The 20049-nt window shown below is 46.0% G+C and overlaps 2 protein-coding genes across 2 annotated transcripts; both read right to left on the reverse strand.

The window, feature by feature from the left end:
• Positions 1 to 3421: 3421 nt before the first annotated feature.
• Positions 3422 to 5157, reverse strand: LOC103436497 (7-deoxyloganetin glucosyltransferase-like). The gene is made up of 2 exons (XM_008374932.4): positions 4514 to 5157; positions 3422 to 4431 (listed from the first exon to the last, which is right to left on the reverse strand). The coding sequence occupies exons 1-2, from the start codon at positions 5040 to 5042 to the stop codon at positions 3500 to 3502; spliced, it is 1461 nt and encodes a 486-aa protein (XP_008373154.3). The 5' UTR covers positions 5043 to 5157; the 3' UTR covers positions 3422 to 3499.
• A 541-nt stretch (positions 5158 to 5698) lies between these two features.
• Positions 5699 to 7540, reverse strand: LOC103436525 (uncharacterized). Its single transcript, XM_029097661.2, has 3 exons — positions 6873 to 7540; positions 6386 to 6607; positions 5699 to 6213 (listed from the first exon to the last, which is right to left on the reverse strand). Exons 1-3 carry the CDS (start codon positions 7410 to 7412, stop codon positions 5932 to 5934), a joined length of 1044 nt encoding a protein of 347 aa, XP_028953494.2. The 5' UTR covers positions 7413 to 7540; the 3' UTR covers positions 5699 to 5931.
• Positions 7541 to 20049: the final 12509 nt, after the last annotated feature.

Here is a 20049-nt window from a genome sequence, read left to right on the forward strand (position 1 = left end):
TCCTTGATCCATAATTTCCAAGGTTACAATATACAAATATTATAGGAAGATTCATATGATTGATCCCTAATACAATTGATACAAAGCTAATTAATACAATCAACACTAAGTAGGAAGGTAATCACTCCAAGTGCTAAAAGTTAGTCCTCTTGCTCATTCATGTGTCTTTTCTATGACCTAATCAGATTATAATCCACAAGGATTTTTCAAATCTTTGCAACATCAACTTGTGGGAGAATTATACGGTAGTACAGTACCACCAGCTGGCATTGCTGAGTGGTGATACGTTCCACTAGAATTTTGCCATCTGTAGAATTTAATAAAAGTCAGCAACAACTTAACACAAGAAACGTCACTGGATTTGACCACCGCCTGCGGTGGTATACCGGTGGATTAAAATGAAATTGCAGATGGTTGATAGAATCATTGATTCACCGTTCAAGATTAAGAATTTCTCGAATAAAATTTGAAGAGGAGTTTTATGCAAAAGTGAGGAAGAGGAAACAAGAACGATGGAGGCACAATCAAAGGCTGTTTGGTTGAATGAGAAATCAGATTCAGAAAATCCATGGGCGGTGGCTTGGCTTCCAACAACCTTCGCCATCGTTTCCAAGAAAATTAATTTGGGATTTTCTCCCATCTTCTTGAAACCTACAGGTCTTCCCAAATCCCAATTATCCAATGTAACGACCCGTCCCAAATTTTACGGTTTTTATAATTTTAAACATGAATTTATGAAAATGCCCTTTGAGGCGAAAAGTGTTGACTTTTGTTGACCGTATTATCATGTCACACACGGCACTTTTCCTTGGCATATCCTTGTAGTGCTCGTCGCTACGAACACGTGGGCGCAAGCGAAATTGAATTTGGAGCTAGAACGTGAATTTTACGGAATCCGATGTGTTAGGGGTATTTTGGTAATTTTGCATCTGCAGAATATTTTGCGTTTCGTCCTTTTCCCCTTGGTTGGTGAGCCTGTGGGGCCCACCCCTAATTTTTGGTCCCTCGGTTCTCTATTCCTCTTATCTCTGCACTCTTCTCTCCTCTCCTCTCCTAGGCACGGACGCACACAAACAAACAATGACGGCAACACCTCCACCACGATTCACGCTGGCGAACCACCATCTCAATCTCGCCGTCTCGACCCTAGGCCAAGGTCCCAGAACTCTGGCAGTGGCATAGATCATTGTTCACTGTCTTCCCCAACGAACCCACGACGAGTTCTCGCCATCCCCGATGTAGTTAAGTGCCTAGAACCCTTTAGATTGTGTTTTAAGGTTAGATTAGGGTGGTTTTTAAGTTATACTCCCATGTTGGAAGCAAAAACAGCTCGGGGGAACCTTCCCCAGTTTTTCAACGAATGAACCTACTTTGCAAGCATTTTCCGGCCAACTTCGGCCACCACTTGGTCTCTGTTTGGTACGAATCTATTCTCCTTATTCCCAACTTCATTTCCATAGGTAGAACATTGTTTTTGGTGGAGAAATGAGCTCGAATGAAGCTCTAGAAAAATAGCCTAGAATTCAGCCAGTTTGAGGCATTGCGGGCGCATAGGCTGAGCATGGTGTTGCAGTGCCTAGCACATGGAGCACACGCGCCTTCACCAGAGGTATTGTGCTTCGTCGCCATCCACGGGGGCCCCGGTGACTTTTTCGACGACCCAAATCGGCGCGTGGCGGTGCGTGGGGGAACACGAGGTCCTTCCTTAGATTTTTCGACTTAACGAATCCGAATCTAACATTCATTTTCTCAAATTCAATCGTTTTAGTAAGGTTTTACTAATTGGTCCCTTTATGTGCTTAGGTGCGTTGTTAGTGGCGATCCCGAACTCCCTAGTTCGAACATCTCCTCGGCAACATAGTATCTGTGAGTGGACTCCTTCTTAAATTGCATTATTTTATTAAATGCTAGGCTTGCATTCACAAAAACCATGTTTTCATGATTTTACGTTTTACGCATTATTTATGATTTATTTACAATTTATTGAATATACGGTTATGAAAGATTTACAAACCATGGCTTTTTACGCTTTACAATATATGATGGATTCACGAATATGAATTTATGATTTCACATGATTGATTTATTATGGTTTCTGAGATGATACTTTGAGCTTTTGAGCCCTGATGATTTGATACGAGAAATGTGATTTATGTTTTTTGTGCTTAATTAGTGGGTATACATCACATACACATAACCTGAGTATGTATACGTGGCTATAGGACACAGTTAAGGATATTTATGACATACTCTCAGCTTCACTGGTTAAACCAGTGTTGGACAACTTCACTAGCCAGGGCTAGTGTCAGTGTGTTATGTTATGTATATGTTTCTTCTCTGGTATAACCCAGAGTTGTACAGCTTCACCTTCGAGTGATGGGGCCTACCATGTTTCTTCACTGGCGTAACCCAGTGTCGTACAGCTTCACCTTCAGGTGATGGTTTTGCCTTCGGGCGACTATGATACCCCTAGTTGAGTACATCATTGGTGTGACTATGGATGTTCTACTGATTTGCCTTCAGGCGACTATGTTATCATTACTGAGCACTGTTTTATACCTACATGTTTTATGAATGTTTTCATGGCAAGTTAGGGGTTTTCAGAAAACCTATTATGCAGTATTATACGTGTTTTCAAAACAGGGGGTTAGTATGTTTAAAAAAGAAAAATGATTTTCTTATTCTTATTACTATTATAAACTTTGGTCCACTCACGTTTTGTTTTGCGCCCCCTTCAAGATTTAGAAATGAGGCGTACGATACCGACGTCAGGGCACTCCCACATCGGTATCTTCAAACCTTATCTGAGTAGGACCCACTCTTTTGTTCGTACCATTTTATATTAATTCTTTCACAATATTCTAGATTAGTTGTTTGCTCTAAACACGTTTCCGCATTTGTTTATTTCTTCATATTTACATATTTTATTTACTTTCGTTTACCGATATCACTTGCATACTAGTTAGTATGGCTTCGTTACTCTAGGGTGTCGGCCATCATGTGCCCATCCTGGTATTTGGGGATATCGGGACCGGGGCATGTAATCCAATGTTAGAAGATATAATTGCACAAAGATGGCAGATTAAAAAATAAAGTATTTGGTCAGTAAACTCGCCGTCGCCGGTCCAGCAAGCTTTTGGGTGGTGTTGCCATGGCAGAGGATCAGTATAACCTCCGTTTCGGTTTTTAACGTCGGAGTAAATGGCTTTTTGGTTTTATATAACGTCGGTTTAAACAGCTTAAGCTTATGTGTATTTGTTGTACACATGGCAAAATTTTAGTGGACACGTACTACTACTCAGCAAAGCCAGCTGATGGTACTGTATCGCTGTATATTTTCTCCAACTTGTGCTAGCTTCTAAACAATTAACTCCAACATAGGAAATCCGACTACTTTCACCGACAAATTAAGCGGGGAACAAACAGAAAAAAGCATACTGTTTTCAGTTTATTCATAAGGATGCTGCTAACCGAGTACAGGAGCCTCAGCGAAGCGCATCTAGTCGCGCAGTACATCGCTATTATTTAATAGCACTTGCTTCACCAAGTTGTCTAAGTTTTTGGATGAAGAACCATGCGGACCGGTGGCTTCTTCCGCAAGTTTCTTCCACTCTATGGCCTTATTTTTCATTTTCTTGCCCTTCTCCCCCTCCATTAATTCTCTAACAAGCTTCTCCACTTCATCTCTCTTCACTTTACTATCGATTTCCATGCCACTACCCCATTCGTTGCAAGTGAAGTAACAGTTTGTCTGCTGGTCGCCGAAGAGTGGCCAACAGAGCATAGGCACTCCGGCAGACAAGCTCTCAATGGTTGAGTTCCAGCCACTGTGTGTTAAAAACCCTCCAACCGATGGGTGGTTGAGGACTTTCTCTTGTGGGCACCAACTTACTATCATACCTCTTTCCTTGGTGTCGGCCACAAAGTCGGGTGGCAAAATTGCTGTTTCCCCGGCAACAAGATCAGGCCTAATTATCCACAGGAAGGGATGATTGCTATTTGCAAGTCCCCAACCAAACTCGATAACATGTTCAGGTGTCATCACTGCTAGACTGCCGAAATTCACATAAATAACAGAGTTTGGTGCCTTGGCGTTTAACCATTGGAGACACTCGGTTTCTTCTTTCCATAGACTGTATCCCACAGGCTTCAAAGGGTGTTCTGGTATCTGATTGAGAAGTAGTTGGAGTGGGCCAATGGCGTAAACAAGTGGAAGCATAGATGAGAGAGCATCCAAAACATCTTGCTCCAACGCATCAAAAGTGTGAAAAACAACAGCTGAAGCTTTATGAGCTCTGTCCATTGCTTCAACGGTGAAGTTAAGGAAGATGTCACTATCCCAGTAGGGGAGAGCCCTTAACCGTACACCGTTCATTCCCGGAGTCCAGTCTATTACCTTGTCCAAAATGTCATCTGTCAAACAGCTTTCATCTACAACACCCAATCAATCATGTCATATTTAAGCAACAAGCAATAAATCATTAAAATAAAATAAATTCTTCAAAATTTTCACCTTTTAATGGTGCAAATCCTCTTTCTACCAAAGCAGAATAGTGTTCAGATCCCATTAAGCTGCATGCGGATGCAGCTAAAGTAAAAAACAGCGCGATAGGGAGTCTAAATTCTTCAGCAGCCGTGATAGTAAACGTCATGAGGCCGTCTGAAACAATGCAAGACACCGGAGGACTAACATTGTTGGAAGCTGCCATGTCGTTGAGTTTTTTTATAAGGTTACAAAACGGAGCCAAAAAATTTGTTCTGATAGAATCACAAAGCAAATAGGGGTCTTGGGCGGAGTCTGCATCTGAAACTGGAAGGCTATCAGGAATTGTTTCAAACCGAAAATCAGGGAAGCCATCAAGAGAGTTGGGTCCGAGAGATTTAAGAAAGCGCTTGTGATTGAACTCTGTGTTGACAAAGGTTATGTGAAAGCCTCTATGGTGGAGGAGTTTTGCTAATTTCAGCATTGCCTTGATATGGCTTTGAAATGGAACCGGAATACATACGGCGTGAGGCTTATCACCTACTGCTATGGAACTCATCTTCGATTTGCATTCTCACAAATGCAAGCAGTCCGAGCTTTATAGGCAATCGACCATTTTGCGGCGTTAAATGTCAGCGAGTCCAATAAATAATGGACGGCGAGGTTGATCTTTCTTCTGTACTTTTATTTGAAGGGCCATACTGGGGTTGGAGATTACACGCACAGGCTGAAAACATTTTCATTACTAAGGCGGCGCTTGTGGAAGAAACACGCGGAAAGAGTAAAGAAAATGTGAAGCGACAATTACCCCAAAACTACATCTCTAACTAAAGGCATGGGTGAGAATTTACTGTCGTTGAACATATCAAACCAATCAGTCTTACCAAGGATCTTCAGCTCAATGGACTAAAAACCAGAAAATTTTCAGCTCACTGGAGCATTCACTTATATGGAATCCCATTCTAACAAAGGATTCTCGTGGTTTCTGAGGATCTAGCTACAGGAGAGCCAGGAACGGAGCTTTTTCCACCCAACTCTGAATTGAAATGTGTAATTTCTATTGAGAAATGAAACGATGGCCGAACATCATATCGTCAACTTCTATTCACTTGTTCCACTAGTTTCTCAGTCAAATTAAAAAATAGGACCTCAACTACCATTCAATTGCCAGCATTCATCACATCACATTACTGGCATAAACCATAAACTCTTCAATGCGGGAATCAAAACTAAGTAATTTCCATTGCGAAACGAAACGATGGGCAAACAACATAGGTCCTCAAGTTCTAAACACTCGTTCCACAAACTTCTCAAAACTATACACAGGTTTACCATGATTGGATTAATCCTTTCTTAAATTATCACATCAAGAAAGAACCAGTCCTGCAAACTTTCAACACAAACAGTAAACTCCAGCAAATGGTGGTGTTTCAGAAGTACATTGCACCTTAACCTGAAGGGCAGTCCCGCGCCCAGTGCCCTGGCTTGCCGCACTTATAGCAAGAGCCCCCTGAAGCAGACCGTGCCCCCATTTCGGCTGGAGCAGCATTATACGAAGGAACTGTTGGGCAATCTCTTGCCCAATGCCCTTCCTTTCCACACTTAAAGCAGGAAGAACCAGTAGTTACACCATACCCTTTGCTGTTTGCCTCGCTCAAACCACGACCTGGAACACCAGCGGCTGCCGCAATATGCTCATTGCACCACTTGAAGAACCCACAAGAGCTTCCCTAAACCAGCAAAACAATTAAGCCATTAACCAACTTCATTTCACTTCAAACACTCTGCTTTCGACATTAACTCAAACATATACCGTACACGATACAGATTGCAAATTTGCAACAGAATTTTATCTAATTGTACCGAAATCAATGAATTAGGATCAACAAATTAAAAGGGTACCTCCTTAGCCGGACAACGGTAGAATTGGCTGCCGATATTTTTCCCAGTTTTGGCAGTTAAGATTAAGCAGACACCGCCACCGCAGGGACATTCTAGAGCTGGAAACGAAAAGTCAGATGCAGCATAGCTATGGCTTCTAGTAGCGCTACCAGTAGTAGCCACGGCATTTGGCCGAGTAGCAGCATTGTCACACCACTCAAAGAAACTACAGCCTCCATTTTCCTGTCAAAATTTAGTAACATTATACAAAATCAGTACCCATAGCATTCATTGTTCTCTTAAATCCAAAAGGTCGTAACCAGTGCACAACGGCTCCCGCTTTACGTAGGGTTTGAGAGAGGTGAATATCGGCTAACCTTTCCCCCATTTATGGAGATACTGCTCCCAAGTCTCGAACCGAGACCTACAGCTCATGGGCGAAGTCACTTGTCATCGCAACAAAAAAAAATTTAAACATAAAAGAAGAAATGGATATGGGTTTTTGAACCTGTCTCAGAGGGCATTTGTAAAACTTTCGACCCGGATTCTTCTCAGTATTTGCAGTGAGGACCAGGCAGGCTCCATACCCACAAGAGCAATTTTTCTCCGGAACAGAAATCGAAGAGTCGCCGCCACCGAAATTACCATAATACCCACCACCGCCTCCGCCTCCGCTGGGGGCATCACAATCGCGGGCCCAATGTCCCGGTTTCCCGCACTTGAAGCAGGTATCACCACCAGCGGAGACGCCATCGTTTCCGGCCGCCCCGACATTGACCCTCCCTCTGGATAATCCGCCGCGGGGAGTGTCAGGGACTGCTCGCTGGCTTCCTTTGAGAGCAGCGGTGTAGAGGCCGCCGCCGTCGTCGTCCGCGCCTAATTTCTGATTCGCGTGGGAATTGAAGGAAACGGCGGCGTTTTGTGAGGGCGCAGTGCTGATGCGACGGCGCTTGTAGGCGAGCGCTTCGGCCTCGGCCGCCGCTACCTGAGAAAGGAACTCGTCGTCGTCTTCGATCTCGATGGCGAAGCGTTTTGCTTCAGTCTTCATCTCTCTCTCTCTCTGAATTACTCCGCTCACAGCAGCAGCGAGGTAGTATTGGGAATTGAGGAGGCACTTCGATTTCGTATTTGGTTTTCGTTAAATTTTGATTTTGGCCCTCCTTTTCCCTCTCTCGCTAATTTTCCCGGCTTATTTTTTTTCTTGACCAAGTCCCGTATTTAAGTGATATTTACAAACTTTTCCAATTCAAAATAGGGATTTTAATTTAAGACCCTACTAAATGATAAAAGAATAATTAACAAACTTTACACAAAAGTGATTTGTTTTAAAGCAAACGACAGGGTAATTACACTAAGTTAGAGGGAATTGAGATTTAAGTGTAGAGGATGGATACGCTATCCAATTAACTTGGCTAAACTCAAATGTGCACAACAAAATGTTCTTGTTAAAAATAATCTATTTTCAGTCATGGTTGCTCATATAAATAGATTTTAGTATGTTGTCAATCTTTCATTGTGCCATTAAAATTTAATCAAAGTGTCGCCGAAAAATAATATTTGAGTTTAAATCTTTTTAGAGCACTTTCACCATCCCCTTTTGCCATGTTAAGGTGCTAAAACTACTGTCAAATACATGCCATGCCACCCATTTTTAGGAAATTGGCACCTTGGTATCGAGCCATGGAAGTCACTCAGGCTTCTTTTTTCCATAGGCTGTATCCCACAGACTTCAAAAGGTCTTCTTCTATTTGATTGCTAAGCAACTGGAGAGGGCCAATGGGGTAGATATGTGAAATCATGGATGAGATAGCATCCAAAATATCTAGCTGCAAGGCTTCGATAATATGAATTACAACTGCAGAAGCTTTATGTACTCTCTTAGTTGCTTCACTTGTTAAGAAAAACGCACTGTCATTCAGATTTGTTGTTCGTAGAAAGGCTGGAAGGTCTCTTAGACGGATATCTTTGATTCCCGCCTTCATGGTATTAAATCTATGACAGTGTCTAAGTAGCATTTGACAGATAACTCTCATCTTCAGCATTAAAAACAGTGAGTATAGTTAAATTAAAATATAAAAAATCAGATACACTAATGAGTTCTTCATTTTCTTGCACTTTCCCTCCACCTTTTAGTGGCGTAAATCCTTTTCCGGGGAAAGCTTGATAATGCTTGAATCTCTTGAAGCCACAAGCAGCTGCAGGAAAGAACAACACAATAGGAAGCTCAAGCTCTTTAGCCGCTGTGATTGAGAAGCTCATGAAACCATCTGAGACAATGCTCACTGCAACAATAATGGTCTAAGAACACAATTGATGTGTGCCCTGTTCAGTTTCATCGAACATAAATATGTATTTGTGCTTTTTTAATTTCAATGAACACAAAAGTTGTTCTGCTTTGCCGAGAGCTGTATCTGATCACAACTGTCTTCTTGTTTCGGCTTCCACTACTCTAGTTTCGGGACCTCGACCTTTTCGGTTTTAGTCCATGTGTGGACATTATATTCTAGTTTTATTAATGTGGTAACTAAGTGCTGACAATCAACGAGTGCTTATGGGTGTCTTATATATGTTTGCTATTTTGTTAAAGCTTACGGCCCTTCAGTGTTGTCTTCGAGATTGGAATTATAGTGTTTATGGTGATGTCCATAAAAACGTCACCATGGTTAAGAAAAAACTACATAATATTCAAAATATTAATTATTCTACTGAGAACTCTCAAGAGAGGTTTAATGAAGAAATTGAGGCCAAGACGGCTATATTTAATGCTCTTTGTATGCAAGAAGCTTTCTGGCGCAATCGTGCTCAGATTAAATGGCTTACTTACTGCTTTTTACAATGTTTATGCTCATGGTAGGCATTTTCTTCCAAATTACTACTCTTTTAGATGGTGATATTGTGCTCCCTTCTCTTGCTGAAATTGTTTCTTTATATACTTTACTACAAGAAAAATGGTCACTGTGCTCAAAAATATATTAGTGCCCTATGAGGCTTAAGGGCACTAACATACATGCCCATAGATCAACATCAACACAATGTAGCAACTATAATATATATGTGCCCTCTATGGGCATGCCCTTTGGTCAGAGGGCACCATATAGCGTTTGGTGCTCATAGACTTGGCACAAATAAGAGCATTTTTGTGCCTATGTTCTGACAAGGTTGTTAGATGACTTTCCATCCATGTTAGCACAAAGTTTGTACTTGTGCCCATTCAATTAAATATTAAAAAAATAAAAAATCGAAAAACCATACAAACTAAAAACAATCATTTAACATATTTTAGCCCTAATTAAGAAAACACTCAAAAACAATCATTTCTGCAAAATAGCATCTTCCCTAGAAAGTTTTGTACAACCCATCTTTGTTGCTCCACAAACAAATTCATCATTCCACAAGCAGAGTTCCATCAAACTTAAGAATTTATGGGAAAAAATAAAAAGAATTTCAAACCAAAATCGTTAACTGAGGTGACGTTGAGTTTCCTGTGGGATCAAATACAACAACAACAACAACAACAAAGCCTTTTCCCACTAAGTGGGGTCGGCTATATGAATCCTAGAACGCCATTGCGCTTGGTTTTGTGTCATGTCCTCCATTAGATCCAAGTACTCTAAGTCTTTTCTTAGGGTCTCTTCCAAAATTTTCCTAGGTCTTCCTCTACCCCTTCGGCCCTGAACCTCTACCCCTAGGCCTTCTTTGCACATGTCCAAACCACCGTAACCGATTTTCTCTCATCTTTCCTTCAATTTCGGCTACTCCTACTTTACCTCGGATATCCTCATTCCCAATCTTATCCTTTCTCGTGTGCCCACACATCCCACGAAGCATCCTCATCTCCGCTACACCCATTTTGTGTACATGTTGATGCTTCACCGCCCAACATTATGTGCCATACAACATCGCTAGCCTTATTGCCGTCTTATAAAATTTTCCCTTGAGCTTCAGTGGCCTACGACGGTCACACAACACGCCGGATGTACTCTTACACTTCATCCATCCAGCTTGTATTCTATGGTTGAGATCTCCATCTAATTCTCTGTTCTCTTGCAAGATAGATCCTAGGTAGCGAAAACGATCGCTTTTTGTGATCTTCGCTAGATTGCTCCGGTCATTAGTGTGGATAAGTATATAAATGGATAGAGATAGGAAAGCAAACACAAGATGTATGTGGTTCACCCAGATTGGCTACGTCCACGGAATAGAGGAGTTTTCATTAATTGTGAAGGGTTTACACAAGTACATAGGTTCAAACTCTCCTTTAGTGAGTACAAGTGAATGATTTAGTACAAATGACATTAGGAAATATTGTGGGAGAATGATCTCGTAGTCACGAAACTTCTAAGTACCAGAGTGTGGTATCGTCTTGACTTGCCTTATCTGTCTCATAGGTAGATGTGACATCTCTTCTGGAAGTACTCTTCCTCCATCCAGGGGTGGTATCTTTAACTGGTGGAGATGCACAAGGTAATGTATCAATTTCACTTGAAGCTTACTTGTAGTTTCACGCTTGGTCAAGCGCGATACAAACCATGTAGTAGGAGTCCCCCAAGTCGCCGAGCTAGGGGATCTGCTGAAAGAGGTGACAGACAAGGTAAGCAATCAGAGCTCCAAGCAATCAGTCCCAGATCAGAACTTTGATTTCGAGTTCCGGCTGATTGTTCACATTCTCCCTATCTTGCAGGCAGCATGAAGGATAAAGAGAAGAAAAATGAGAAGAGATGATATGGGATACTTTTGCTTTTGAAGAAGTAACTTTCCACAGGCTTATTCTTGAACTGGGCTGGAGGGTTTTCTGGTTTCCTCCAGAGTATAAGGCCGACTGAAGAATTTGAGGGTCAAAACAAGTCCATCAAATCTAGAGTACGTTCGACCCTGCTGATATGGGATACTTTTGCTTTTGACAGAGTAGTGGATGTATTGGCACGTATGCTGTTACGCTTGTCTCCACATGCTTCCTTGTATCCTTCTCACTTGCCCTATCTGTTCCTCAGGCAGATGCAGTATCTTCCCTGGGAGCATAAGATGTTGAAGATGAGTACTCGAGAGCAATGCCAGGTAAGCAATCAGGTAAGGGGTTCCAGGCAGTCAGTTCCTGACTAGAAGCTTGATTCCAAGTGCTGACTGATTGCTTTCTTTCTCCTTGTCTTGCAGGTAAGAACAAGGCCAAAGGAAAAGACAGGGAAAAAGCATGATATGGGATACTCTTGCTTTTAACCCTGATGATATGAGATATTCTTGCTCTAGTATAGCTTGTTTGCAGAGGTATTATCGGGGGGAAAGAAAGCTGAATATTTCGAAAGGCTTCGTTGGGAGTGCCCTCTCAGATATGAGGAAGGGTTGAGCATTTTTGCAGGTCTGCCTGTCCGTTGGGGATGGAAGTCGACATATATAGAAGTCTCCCTAACAACAAGTAATAATGCTATTCCTTTACCCTGCTTGGTCATAGCACGGTAGTGGGAGCTGCCAGCTTCACATGTTTTAACTCTGTCAGAGCACTTTGAAAAAGTGGTCTGTGGTATCTGGAAAGCTGATGTTGCGTGTGAAGATTACAGACAAGCTTTATCCAAGGAGATCCGGCTTTTGAAGTTAGGAAAGTGGTGCCTCTTCGGTTTTCGAACAAGCAATCCTGTCGAGGATCTGGCTCTCGAGATTTGAAGAACGATGCCTCTTCGATTTTTGAGAAAGCAATCCTGCTGGGGGTCTGGCTCTCGAGGTTCGGAGAGCGGTGTCTCTTCGATTTTTGAGAAAGTAATCATGTTGGGAGTCTGGCTCTCGAGATTCGGAGGGCGGTGCCTCTTCGATTTTGGAGCAAGCAATCTTGTTGGGAGTTTTCTCGAATGTGAGTAAAGGTTGGGCATGTTTGCTAGTCTACCTTGCCACGAAGCACAGAGATTGACACACAGGGACTTTCCAATTATCCAGCAGTGGTACTGTTCCTTTACCCTTGTGGGTAATAATATGGTAGCTAGACCTTCAAAATTTATGTGTCTAAACTTTGTTAGTGCTATTTCTTTGCTATTCTTTTACCCTTCTTGGTCAGAGCGATGTAGTGGGAGCTGCAAGCTTCACGTGTCTCAACTTTATCAGAGAACTTTGGCAAAGTTATCTGTGGTACTGTTGACCCTAGAAATTACAAAGCCTACGTGGCGCGCAGGCCGAATATATTCTAAGCTAACTACGTCCTTCGGTGATTGCGGGGCGTGCCAACTCGTCGGCCGAGGCTCGGCCGAGGAGTAAATTTGATGATGCTGCGTTGGGTCGCGCTACTGACTTCTGCGTCTTGCGATTGCGGCCGAGAAAGGAACGTGTCTCGGCCTCTTGGGTTCTCGAGCCTGAAGACAAGGCTGCTATTTCTTACAAAGTTCACGAACCGAATTCGGCTTGCAATGTGCCGAATGTAATAACTGTAACACCTCACCTCGTCGAGAAGGCTAATGAGATGACCTCGACCAACAAGGATTCGAAAACCCTTCTCGACCGAGACTTGGATAGGCAATCGACCGTTCTCGCCGCAGTGCTGTTGATGCCAACGGAAGATACTGCGAGACCGACCGACTCTACGGTGACAGAGCTATCTATGCCGACTTAAGATATCACCGGTTGCTTCCACAGTGCTGTTGATGCCAACGGAAGATGTGTCAGCGAAAAAGGAAAAGAAAAAGATCTCAAGTTGTGAGAGTTTGCGCAGGGCAATTTTTGTGTTGATTTGCAGGGGCTTTTTCCATTGCTGAATGTCTTGTATTTATAGTAGCAGAACACCGAGCCCGAGTTCTAATCCTATTCGAACTAGGTTTCCCTCTCCGGATTAACGTTACCTCAATCAGTCTTATCTCTGCTAGGACTACGAATCTAGTCCTTAACTGAGCCGGATTCGCCTTCTAGTTTTACTGATCTCGTCGAGGGTCCCTATTGTATTAGGACTCGACTTGCACTCTGATTTAACCGATCTAGGCCTAGAAGCCCATGAGCTGAACGCCCCCATGACTCTCTCGCCGTACGTCTTCCCGGGCCGAAAGTGATCCCTCCCTCGGCCCAAACTGTTATTTTGGGCCCAAACATTGCCCCCTCGCTTTTGAGGTCCTCGGCCTGAAACCTTCGGCCGAGTTTCGGCCTTGAAGAAGCGAATCTACCACTCAGGATCCCAATACCCGAGTTCCAAGGCGCATTTATTGAACATGATCGCACGATCTTGATCCTGCTAAACCACTCGCCATGTGGCATCCCCTAACATGGCCAATCCCCGATAATGACGTCTGAAGCGTGCGCCTGCCCGAACCGTCTCGCCATTATGACCACTATCTCAATCCGCGAGCCATTACATCAGTCCGTGAGCCCACCTGTCATCGTGCAGGCGTCGAACCGTCTTTCGTCATTAACTTCGCCGTCACACGCGATCGTGCGCCCCCAAAACCTAAAACCGTCGGTCTTCTCAACCGCATTTCCCAAATGCTCATCATGATCAACGATTCCTCCGGTCGATTTTGCCCTTTGTTTTGAATTTCGAACGATTGCTCTTCCTCCCATTACTCTATAAATACCGAAATTTCCTCATTTGTACTTTACGTTCTCAAACTTCCTGAAATCCCCTACCCTTGCTCTCAAGTGCATTCCTCCATTCCAAGTTTTCGTCCTCAAATCCCCAACCCAGAAAACCTCCTTACGCTGTGCTTTACAATGGCCTCCTTCATCTCCAAGCTTTCCCGGGAATGCGACCAGCATCAAAAGATCCTTGATCGGAGCTCGATCAAGACTATCCGGTTCGAGAACGACATGAGCACCGTCCACCAAATCCTGGGCCCTCTCTTCAAGGCAACAATCCCGCCGACCATCACTGGTCTTCTCCAGGAACACTGCCTTACACCCTTGCTCCAAGGGTTTGAATGGTCGAGATGGGAGGCGGCAAAGCCCCAAGGCTCCTGGCCCTCGACGACCACCACCTGGGCGACCTGGGTTGTCCGAATGGAACGGATATTCGGCGACAAATGGAAAATCCTGGGTATCTACGACGCCATCCTCCTTTCGTCGATGGACATTGTCCCTGACAAGGAGCTGCTTCTAGCCGCTCTATGCTTCTGGTGCTCAGCCACCAACACAATGGTCCTTCCCCTTGGTCCCATTGGTCCCACCATCCTGGACATCACCGCCATTTTGGGGACCTCGGCCACCGGGATCCCTATCGACGCGACCCTCTCCGGGCACCCGTCGAATATCGATCTGAAGACGCTCTTCGACCGTCGAGCCTTCGAGACCCTGAACAGTGACGGTCACATCCCGTCGAGGGATGAAATACAGAAGCTCCACAAGAACTTTCTCAACTACAACACCCTCTACCTTCACTTCGCCGGTCGAGGGGAAGAGGACCTGCGAGAGGGAGAGCATGAAGCCTTCCTCTTCTACTGGTACAACAAATACATTTGTTGTACCAAATCAAACAAATGTTTGGTCGAGAATATGCCAGTGGCCGAAGCCCTGGCCAGTGGTCACGTCCTGGCGCTGAGTTCCAATATTCTTGCCCACCTATTCCGTTGCCTGGCCGAGGCGACTCTCCACACGGTGGACCCCCACCAGAATGGCCCTCTCTGGGTCTTCCAGCTCTGGTTGCAGGTGTACTTCACCTCCCTTCGGCCGGCTATAGCTGATTTCTCAGCAACAGAGGCTCTTGGTCCTCAGCTAGCCTCCCGACCAACGCCTCCTCATCAGGCCGAAGAGGTATTTAGGTACCTCTTTGCCCTTGACGATCTCTCAAGCGACGAATTCCTGATTTGTCGTCGTCGCGATTACCCTCCCTCCATCAGACTGCCTACCTCTACGTGGGCCGCAGAGGAGGATGCCGCTCTTCGCCAAACCTGGGGGTCGTTCGTGCTTGCTCGCGACCTTCCTCTCGGCTGCGACGGGAAACGGTCGGGGTGGGAAGTGTACCATCCGAACTTCCTTGCCCGTCAGCTCGGCTATCTTCAGGGTTGTCCCGTCCCCCTTCTCTCTTCCCGCACAGTATTGAGCCGCGGACGCGAGCCTCGCTCTTCAGAGAACGAGTGCAGGACTGCCGCGAAGGAGTTTCAAGAGTACTGCCAAAGATTTCGCCTACGACCGGCCACCCCAGAAACCCATTGCACTGACACCTTCGGTGAGTGGTGGGAAAATTACACTCAGGAGTTCTTTGGTGCGCCGGTCGAAGATGTACTAAGCAGGCTTTTCGGTGACCGACCTAAGAAAGCCCCGGCCCCCCATTCTCAAGGTAGTTGTTCAATTCCCCCTTTTTCTTCAACCTTGCATATTGTACACTCTACTGAATTGTCTTTATCCTTTTAGGTAGTCGGCCTTTGAGAAAGACGGAGGCAGTTGCCACTGCTACGGCCGGGAAAAAATCGGTCGTGGCCAAAAAGGACAAACCTGCTGGTAGGGCCGGGCTGATCAAACGGCCTCGCCAAGAGGCCGGGCCGGCTATCGAGCCTTCCCCGCCTGCCAAGCGGGTCAAACAACTGGCGAAGAAAGGTGCACGGGAGATCCACGTTATTTCCAGCCACACGACGACTCCCAGTGCTTCCCCTTCTCCCGCCGCCGGCCATTCTGGGGTCAAGAAACAGCCGGCTTCGGCCATAGAGACGGTCCCAGCGCGGCCTGCTTCTGTGGCCGACGAATCAGTCGTACCTCCCTCTGTCGAGAAGGCACCTGTCTCACACCAGGCGGTTCCTACGACCGAGGAAACCTCTCCCAAGAATCCAAAGCCCACGGTCTTCGTGCTGGAAGAGAGTGAGGGGAGCGACGAGGTCCCGCTGGCGCGTCGTCCTCCTACTCGTCAACAACCTCCTCCAGTATCCGAGATGGCGGTTCAACCCGGCCCCTCCTCGGCTAATCGTGGCAAGCGCACGGTCGAGGAACCGACCCCGGCGGCCGAACCTCTCGTTCCTTCTCAAGACCAGGACGTCCCTGCCTCCACTGAAGCAGCTGCGCCAGTCGGCCCATCGGCAGCCGACCGTGGCAAACGCCTGCTCGAGGAACCCGAGGCCACGGCGGAATCGCTGGTCCATCCTCAAGACCAAGGCTTCCACATCCCTCCACAGGAGGTTACCTCGGCCTTTGTAAGTACCTTCAATTTTCCTCCTGATTGCTTTTCTGCTTTAGAATTCTAAACAAGGAAAAACTAAATGTCAGGTGCCTGTACATTCTTTTCACCGTCAATTCTATGCGCCGAATGGCGTTATCTATATTTCTTGGCCGCCTCAGTGGCCATCAAACGTAGATAACCTCCATCGGCCGCGTGAAGTGAGAAGCAATCTGAGACACTGGGCTCGGCCATTGAGTTCTTTAGGTTCGAGCAACGACCCTGGGGACATGGCCGAGGTCTCCTCTCGGCAGGTTAAAAACGACACCCTCTTGCTATTCTTGTCATGACTTCCTTTAAGCTTAACCTTGTTTATTCGTGCAGGCTTCATGGGAGGTTGAATTCAAAGCTCTCCTCTCCAGCACGACCGCAGAGTCCGGCCCTTCGGCCGCTCCGACTGAGGCTGCCGATCCAAACGCCCTAGCCCAGTTGCGAGAAGTCCTGTCACTCTCACCATCGCAAGTACTTGAGCGCAAAGGTCTTGATCTGCTCGGCGTGTGTCTGAACGACCTTGGAGCCGACGGTCGCCTAAGCGGAGATGCCATTGTTCGGGCATCGTCTGCCTTGGAGCGCGTTCGGGAGACGTTTAGCATCTTCCAGACTGCTCTGAAGGCCGAACAGGACCTGCAAGCCGCCATGGCCGTTCAAGACACCCTCCGTCCGAAGATCGACGATTTACGGGCAAAAGGAGAAGCGTTAGCCGAGCTTGACCGTCAGATGGCCGAACTAGCAAAACACCGATCGGTCATTGCTTCTGAACTTGCGAGGGACTTCGAGTCAGGCGGGAAATATCGCCTAACTGAGTATGCGGCGGCCAAAAAACGGGTCGAGCGCCTGAGGCTGGACAAAAAGAATCAGCAGGCCGAAGTCATCATGGCCGACGTGCGGTGGTTGGAGTTGAAAGCTCTGCTCAGCGCTCTTCTTCCCTTGTCTCCTTGAATGTATTCGACCTACTCATTTTTGTAATACCTATCAATTTTAATGGAATGATTTTTTCTACAACAAAATTTTTTATTCACGCATTTCCCATGTGACCGGATAGTATTTCTTCAAGAACTTCCCATTAATCGGTAATTTGTGAACTACTCCAGTCCGGTCTTTAAGATGATACGCCCCTTTGCCGTATACCTTATGCACAATGAACGGCCCTTCCCAATTCGGCGACCATTTGCCGAACCTAGGATCTTTTATTCCTACGGGCAACACCGTTTGCCACACCAATTCACCCTCGCCGAACGTTTTCTGTCGTACCTTTTGATTATAGGCTCGTTCGGCAATCTGTTTCTGTGCCACCAGTAAGTTATAAGCGTCAAGTCGCGCCTCTTCCAAATCTTCTAGTTCCTGTCTCATGGACTGATTATATTCGGCGCTAAACAAACTACTTTGTTCAATTAATCGCAACGAATTTATGCTCAACTCGACTGGTAACATCGCATCGTGTCCATAAGTCAATGCGTATGGGGTTGTTGCAGTCGCCGATCGGGGCGACGTTCGGTATGCCCATAACGCCTCGTTCAACTTCAAATGCCACATGCCAGGCCTTTCTTTTATTATTTTTTCGAGGATGCCAATCAACACTTTATTACTTGCCTCGGCCTGCCCATTCGCCTGTGGATAATACGGTGTTGACTGTTCCAGCCGAATTTTCAAATTGGCCGTGTATTCCTTAAACCTTTCGGCTGTGAAGATTGTTCCATTGTCGGTTATGATCGTTTCTGGTACACCGAACCGGGTCACAATGTGTTCCTCCACGAAATCGCAAACTTCTTTAGATGTTAACTCGGCATATGATTTTGCTTCGACCCACTTAGTAAAGTAATCAGTTGCGACTATTATCCATGCATGCTTAGCAGCTCCAGAAGTCGGCGTGATTTTGCCGATTACGTCCATGGCCCACCCCCTAAACGGCCACGGCTTAATGACCGAATGTAGCGATTCGGCCGGGACCCTTTGTATAGGCCCATGGATTTGGCACTGCACGCATCCTCGTGCAAACTCGATACAATCTTTCAGTATTCTCGGCCAAAAATAACCGTGTCGTCGGAGTAGCCATCGCATTTTCCGTCCAGACTGGTGAGCTCCACATACCCCTTCATGAACCTCTGCGATCGCTTGAGCACTCTCTTGGGGGCCAAGGCATAGCAATAACAAACCATCTTCGCCCTTTCGGTACAACTCGTTCTGGTACGTGACATAGTTCGTGGCGTGAGTCCGTGTCCTGCGACTATGTTTTCCGTTAGGATTGTCAAGGTACTGCATAATGGGCTTTCTCCAATCATCTGGTACTACCTCGGCCGCGCAAATTTCTATAGAGTCCTGCCGATCTAGCAACGAAGGTAAGGACATGACCCTGGTGCGTATCACATTGTCTCGACGGAGGATTTGCTGATCAACCAAGGCCGGGTATAATTGTTGTAATATTGGTATCTCCTGGCCTAGCTTGCCCCCCAGGAGTTGTGCACCGGAGGCAATTTGAGCCAACTCGTCTGCGTCGGTATTATGAACCCGAGAAACATGCTCGAATGTAATACCGTCAAAGGACTCGGCCAAATAGCTGGCGACCATGTGGTAAGGCGCCAGAGTACAACTCATGCAGCGAAAAGACCCATTAATTTGGTTAATCACTAGTTCAGAATCCCCGAGGACGAGGACACGAGTGGCATGTAGGTCAAGAAGGAGGCCTAGACCAATGACCAGAGCCTCGTATTCGGCCTGATTATTGGTGCAGTCGAAATCCAATTTGAGCGAAAAATACCAACGATCGTTGTGAGGAGATTGAATGACGACGCCTGCGCCGGCCGAGGACGAAGTACTGGAACCATCGAAATACATCGTCCAATAGTTGTCGCGGGTCACCACCATGCCAATCTCGACATCAGCACCCCCGAAATCGTAAGGCGAAGGGTGCTGGGCAAGGAAATCGGCCAACGCCTGTCCTTTCACAGCTTTTTACGGCACGTACTGCAAACTAAACTCGGACAACGCCATCGTCCATTTCCCAATTCGGCCCTTCACAATTGGCCGGGTAAGCATGTACCGGATAACGTCGGTCTGGGCAATGACTTGGGTGACCGACGGGAGCATGTAATGCCGAAGCTTGGATGCAGCGAAGAACACGGCGAGACAGAGCTTCTCAACGGCGGAATAATTGATCTCCGGAGGACTCAGATTACGGCTGAGGTAGAAGATAGCATGTTCCCATCCGGCATCGTTGTCTTGCGCGAGGAGGCAACCGATGGACTCGTCGGCCGCCGAAATGTACAGCTTGAGAGGCTTACCGCGCTGAGGAGGGACCAGGACAGGTGGGTTTGTAAGGGAAACCTTGATCTGCGTGAACGCCGCCTGGTGCTCCTCATTCCACATGAACTTATCTGAGTCCTTGAGCTTCAAAAGTGTGGAAAATGCTTTCATTTTACCTGCCGAATTAGCAATAAATCGGCGTAAAAAATTGATCTGGCCGAGTAAGGACTGTAATTGTTTCTTCGTTGTTGGGGGTGGGGCGGTAATGATTGCGCGTGCCTTATTCTCATCGACTTCAATCCCACGATGATGTACGAGGAAACCAAGAAAATTCCCGGCCGAT

The sequence above is a fragment of the Malus domestica genome, chromosome 17, assembly GCF_042453785.1.
Source record: "Malus domestica chromosome 17, GDT2T_hap1".
Classification (NCBI taxonomy): Eukaryota; Viridiplantae; Streptophyta; class Magnoliopsida; order Rosales; family Rosaceae; genus Malus; species Malus domestica.

Excerpts from the sequence above, each read along its gene's own strand:
- LOC103436497 (XM_008374932.4), bottom strand. The coding sequence starts at position 5,042 with ATGAGTTCCATAGCAGTAGGTGATAAGCCTCACGCCGTATGTATTCCG. Across the intron at positions 4,432-4,513 it reads AGGATTTGCACCATTAAAAG|ATGAAAGCTGTTTGACAGAT; the intron begins GTGAAAATTTTG and ends TGGGTGTTGTAG.
- LOC103436525 (XM_029097661.2), bottom strand. The coding sequence starts at position 7,412 with ATGAAGACTGAAGCAAAACGCTTCGCCATCGAGATCGAAGACGACGAC. Across the intron at positions 6,608-6,872 it reads ACAAATGCCCTCTGAGACAG|GAAAATGGAGGCTGTAGTTT; the intron begins GTTCAAAAACCC and ends AAATTTTGACAG. Across the intron at positions 6,214-6,385 it reads ACCGTTGTCCGGCTAAGGAG|GGAAGCTCTTGTGGGTTCTT; the intron begins GTACCCTTTTAA and ends TTGCTGGTTTAG.